The sequence below is a fragment of the Mercurialis annua genome, linkage group LG6 (genome assembly GCF_937616625.2).
Source record: "Mercurialis annua linkage group LG6, ddMerAnnu1.2, whole genome shotgun sequence".
Lineage (NCBI taxonomy): Eukaryota > Viridiplantae > Streptophyta > Magnoliopsida > Malpighiales > Euphorbiaceae > Mercurialis > Mercurialis annua.
Window position 1 is genome coordinate 43853941 of NC_065575.1, and position 6000 is coordinate 43859940.

Consider the following 6000-nt stretch of genomic DNA (forward strand, 5'->3'; position numbering starts at 1 on the left):
GGGAGAGCCCAGCCCACTCATGCTCCAGGGCTTCTTGACACAACTTAAGACCGATAAAAATATAATTATTTATAAAAACATAAAATCATTTAATAATTTTTACATAAATTTAATATAATTATTTTTATTTATAATAAATCTTATAAAATTTATTTTAATGTAGCCATCTTTTTGATTTTTTTTTCAAATTTAATTAAAATATAAAATTGCAATTGAAAGAAAATTTTAAAATTTTTCATCGTAATAAATATAAGAATAAAAAAGTAAAAAGTAAAAATAAATGTATGGAGTATGGATTATTAAAATAGAAAAGATAATTACTTACTTTTGAAGAAAAACAAACTCTAGGTTAGTTGTTAGCAGAAAGCGAGAATTAATATGTATTTATAACTAGATAAACCATGGCCAGAAAAGAATTGAGAGTTTGAACTCCCGACCTTATGTATATTAAATGTCTGGCCATTAGGCCAAGCCTTCAAATGCTTCTTTTTATCAAATTACTTAAACACCTAATGTCATTTTCTATTATAATTAAAAAATAAACAAAGTGAATAATATAAATCTTACATTTTGAAATTAATTCAAAAATACATAGTATATACGAGCATAAGATGGAAATTCTGGTGAGATATGAGGGAAAGAAAGCACGCCTCAAACGTGGATTGCAGATAGGGAATCAGCCAATGAAATTAATCTAAACATCCACGTGGCATCAGCTAAATGAGAGTCAGAAATTCAGCACAAAAATATCCATCACTTGGATTAATTGAATATCTTTTCAGAATTAAAAAAAAAAGTGTAAAACAAATACGTATTACCCAGAAGATCAAAAGGACAGAGAGGATAGGAGTAGAGTTGAGCCACACATCCAATGGCAGCAACTTCCTCTTCTATGGCGGCGGCTTTCATGATTCCGACCGCCACCACTACCTCCCGGTGCTACTCTGCTTTGCCATACCTACCACCTCGCGTCTCATCCACCTCATTCCGGACTTCCATCAAACAACTCTCAGGTATCATATTTCTAATTTCTTCTCACTGCTCTCGCCACTCTACATTAATGTCTACTGAATACAATAAACTGTGAATATCCGGCATATATTTGAATTTTGTACTCAGCAGTGGAAAGTAAAAGAATCGACTGATTATTAGCTGATAAATAAATGTGAATAACCAATGAGCTATAGTTCGAGTGCTATGCTAGGCAGCATGCATTCAATTTCTCACACAAGCGTTCTCCTTTTCCAATTAAAAAATAAAACAAAATAAATGTGAATAGCAATTTATCAAAATTGGAGGCTTGATTGACTTTCTGTTGTCTAATTTGGACATTGAAATGTTAAATGTTTTTCTATAATGTTTGTTTGAAAAGTGAAAATTAAGAATTATTAAGTGTAAGAGAGATTGTTGTGTTTTTGAAACAGCAAGCCGCAGGTTATCTTCGCTTCAGATTAGAGCCGCATCAGAAGATTCTGCTCCAGCTGATGCTACTGAGATTTTCACTGACTTGAAGGGAAAGGTAAAAGCTCTTGGTTTACAATCGCAGATAACACAAACTTATTGACTATTGTTTATTATTATTATTATTAGTGGGATGCTCTTGAAAACAAATCCACCGTGCTTCTCTATGGAGGTGGGGGAATTGTTGCTGTCTGGCTATCTTCCATTGTTGTTGGAGCTATCAACTCTGTACCTTTGGTGAGTTCTTTTTTCATTATGTTGCTCCGAAACGAAAATGCTGATTCGGAAATGAAATAGTATCAAAATGCAGGTCTCGGAAAGTTTATGTTGTGAAATCTACGATGACTGAAACAATAACAATTTGCGAAAAAACAAAAGGATTTTGTAGAGTATACTTTGAAGTTTGAACAAGAATAATGAACAAAATAGAAACACAAGAACATAAGAATTTAACTAGGTTCGGCAATTGCCTACGTCTTTAAAGCAGCTGGTTTTTACTTTTTTATTACTTGTCTGACTTCAGGGGTCTTAATTTCTCTTTTGCCAGCTTCCCAAGATCATGGAGTTGGTTGGACTTGGATACACAGGATGGTTTGTCTACAGATACCTTCTCTTCAAGGTAATGCCTGCGTGATTTTCCTGCTCTAATTCGGCTTCTTGTGGTAAATTCAGTAAAGATGAGGGACTGCAATTTAATATATTGCTAACATAAAATGTTTAATTCCTCAGTCAAGCAGAAAGGAATTAGCCACAGACATTGAAGCACTGAAGAAGAAGATTGCTGGAACTGAATAAACCCACAAGTTTGAGCTGCAAAAGTTTTCTCCTTTTCTGAATCTTTAATTTCAGTACTACTTTGCATTCATGCTGTTATATATAATTGTATCTTGTGTTTTAGATTAGGATCTTGTATTTCAATTGTATTTTCCCAGTTCATTGTTATAATAAGAACCAGCAAATTTGTATCTCAAAATGGATAATTACAATCTTGATTATATGTGACTCTCTCTATACACTATGCATTTTATCAATTTTGTAATTTATCCATGTTCGGTTTCTTATTATATATGTTCTGCTACACATACCAATCCGATCACAACATTATTTTAGCAAATTCTTATTATAATTCACAAATCATGCTGTTGCTCAAAACAAATCATGCTTCAAAAAACAAAATGATTTAAGAACCAACTGGAGTTATCATTTGACTAACAGAAAAAAAACAGTTTCAAATTGATTTCCAATTAATATTTTAAAATTAAGAGGTAAACTTTTTAGTTTACTCCTATTTCATTTGGTAGGTAGGAATGTTTGATAACAACAAGAAAAGAAAAAACTTGTTTTGTTATATAATTATGCATGCAAAATAAAATGCTAGAGTAGTTATAAAACCTACCGTTACGAAAGAAATGGTGTAAAAACCTCTTATGCGTATGCTTGCAAATGATCAGTCAGTTTGATTTGGTTTTACAATTTGATTTGATTTGATTTAGGTTAATTTAATTCGGTTTGGTTTTATAGTCCGGTTTGATTTCCTCGCCATCCTAGCCGCAACCTCGAAATAACAATAAACATTTTCCTAGTAATACACCTATGCTATATGGTTTCTTTGTTATTTATATGTAGTTTATATTACTTTATCAATTTACCATGATCGGGAAGGCATAAAATCCAACTAGTTGCACAAGAAGATAATTAAATTGGCACAACAGCAATCAGCTAAATATGGTACTAGAAATAGCATTTTCATCATTATCTGATCACAACAGGATCTCACATTTCCACCACCGACCGCATTTACATTGCCTACACATTGCCAAGACAAAAGCAATGTTCTTAATTTGTTTCACCCTTCAACCAAAACTAACTTACCGCATGCTGTCTACTTATTACATACATTTCATTAGTTAAAGTTGACAAGAAAAACAAAGGAGGTTAGAACTTTCTAGAGCCGGCAGCTTCCAATCAGTGTCTGATTGTAAGCTCGGCTCTCAGATGTAAGACACCGTTTATGAAATAAAGACTATCGTCGGCCATGAAGGATGTCCATGGAATCGCAAATAAGTTTCTGTAACCAACTGCTTTGCCGCCAGTGAATGTGTAGTTCCCTTTGTATTTGCTAACAAATTCCTCGGTTGGCTTTGCTCTGGCGGCAAATTCATAATCTACAGCAAAACTCACATTCCCCTTCTCTTGCATTCCCAAAAACAAACCGAAACAATGGAATGAACTTTGTTGGTCCATGTTGCAATGTGCAGACAAGAAAAATCCTTGTCCGCCTAGGTGGAATGCCTGAGAATACACCCGTCCTGATGGGAACAAATTCGAGCACTCTTCTCGCTTCAGATCTAGGTATACCACACATTGTTGTCTCGGTAGTTCAAATTCCACCACCTTAACTGGGCGATACTTGTATGCACGCTCAACAAACCGACGATTCAAAGACGCGGACTCTTCTGCTGCCAAAGATCGTTGGCGGTGTGGGGCCTCTGCCTTGAAAAAGAGAGCCTCAAGCACAGCCTTGGATGCGACGTCATGATCAAAGTCATTGCATGTTAAAACCTTCTTAAGCTTTCGGCAAGTCATGAACGGGAAGCGAATATAACGTGCTAAACGTGCACCCAAGACTTCACGACGCTCCTCCAGTTTTGGATACTGAGTCCTAGACCACTTCAAAACAAAATCATACACCGCATCTTCTGAAGCAACCTGGAGGTCATCACTAGATAAAATCGCCTCAACTCCAGCCAAAGGCAATGACATCACCTCTTCTTGGAATCTGGTCAGTTTTATATAATTAGAGAAGGACAAGACTTGGTAGAAAAATCAGAAAAAAATAAGATATAACACATCTATCTTAGGAATTCAAACCAAAGAGAATTAAGCAGACAGCGGAAAAAAAAAAGGAAGCTTACTTGGTCATGTCCCTATATCGAGATGCAAGGTATTGTTTTGCTGCATCAGTCAAAGGTTGGACTGCTTCAGCCATTAAAACACTAGAGGGAAGCTCTAGATACAGCAAAGCAGACTCTGGTGTCATGGGCATGTTACGCAGCTGCCGGCTGCAATATCTCATGCATGAAGCAACCTCGAATTTATCAGCAGACATCAGAACATCAAGCACGCCAGGAGCTGTATTGGTAGATAAGGTATTACTGTACATAAAATTCAGCAGCTCCATCAGGGCACTTTCCTCTGCTCACAAAAATGGAGAATAGATTAAGAATTTATCAACACTGCCTGATAACCAGCACAGGGACACAATTAAAATACAAGGATGTTGATTTTTGCATATACCAGATGCATTGATCCGTAGTGTTACGTGACGCTGTTCCGACTCCCTCATTCCATTTGAGAAGAGCTGCCCGAATAAAAAAAAATATAAATATACAAATAATTAAGGAAAAAAACAATTCACCGACATATTCACGAAGACTACTCACCTTGTAAAAAAATGGGCTTTTCGCAGCTAAAATAGGAGAACTGATGTGCAATGTTTTAACTCTTTCAACTGTAGAACAATCCATGCTCCATGTTGACTCAGTACCGTCCGTAGCTTCATCACCTGCAAGAGAACCAAGCAAGCTTAATCAAGCCAAACCATTATGGGAGAAAACAGAGCAACATATTATGACAACAGGCTTCGCAAACTTTATGCCGATAACACGAATAGTTCGTAATCCATAGCCAGGTTATTAAATTAAGCCCCACCCTTCATATAAATAATCTCCCAGCTCATGTTTGGACTATCATTTCCGCATTAAAGCTTACGAAAACACATGTGCCACACAACACCGAAGATAATGTGCATAATAAATTCAACACAAAAACAAAATTAGAGTTCTATGCCGTAAATTTACCCGAAGCCGGCTCTTCAATCATCGCAACTGCATCCTCGTCTTGGTTTTCACAGCCCAAACAATCATCCATATCAGGCTGATTTAAGATCTGTTCTTCAGCTCCCGCAGACACCTCCGTAGCTGAAAAAACATTAAAAACATTAAAACAATCACCAAACCCTAAAAATTCATCCATTTCATTTCTTATAAACAGCCACAGCAGCCAAAAAAATATAATTAGCCATCATTATTTTTTTCAACGCAAACCCTAAAAACAATTAGCAATTAACAAACCGTTCTCTTTCTTAATATCCTCTCTCCTCCGCTTCCGATGCCGAGCCCAATCGGCGAGACTAGTACACCCCTCACCGTCGCACTTATTTTCAGGCATGTCCCCCATAATTTCGATCCGGAGAAGTCTATCGGAGAAATTACTATCATTAAACGCGAATCCGAAATCCCCGTCCGAAGACGAAGCTCCACGGGAATAAACGGAGTCCATCTCCGTTCTCGGGTCGAACAGATCGGAATTTGAACCTCTCATTAAACCTCTCTCCGTCGTATAAATAATAAATTTGGGAAAAACTTGAAACCCTAGCGATTTCTGGTTTTAATTTAATTTTGAAGGTAGCCTCGGGAGAAGAGAGAGAGAGAGGGTGAGAAGGCTACAATGTGTAACGGAAATTAATTCATTATTTAA

At 36.4% G+C, this 6000-nt stretch overlaps 2 protein-coding genes across 2 annotated transcripts; one reads left to right on the top strand and one right to left on the bottom strand.

The window, feature by feature from the left end:
• Positions 1–794: 794 nt before the first annotated feature.
• Positions 795–2456, top strand: LOC126685747 (protein CURVATURE THYLAKOID 1A, chloroplastic). The gene is made up of 5 exons (XM_050379694.2): positions 795–1013; positions 1425–1519; positions 1591–1698; positions 2009–2080; positions 2191–2456. Exons 1-5 carry the CDS (start codon positions 872–874, stop codon positions 2254–2256), a joined length of 483 nt encoding a protein of 160 aa, XP_050235651.1. The 5' UTR covers positions 795–871; the 3' UTR covers positions 2257–2456.
• A 720-nt stretch (positions 2457–3176) lies between these two features.
• On the bottom strand, positions 3177–6000 carry LOC126685744 (BTB/POZ domain-containing protein POB1-like). Its single transcript, XM_050379690.2, has 6 exons — positions 5595–6000; positions 5322–5441; positions 4905–5026; positions 4759–4822; positions 4377–4656; positions 3177–4240 (listed from the first exon to the last, which is right to left on the bottom strand). The coding sequence occupies exons 1-6, from the start codon at positions 5842–5844 to the stop codon at positions 3427–3429; spliced, it is 1650 nt and encodes a 549-aa protein (XP_050235647.1). The 5' UTR covers positions 5845–6000; the 3' UTR covers positions 3177–3426.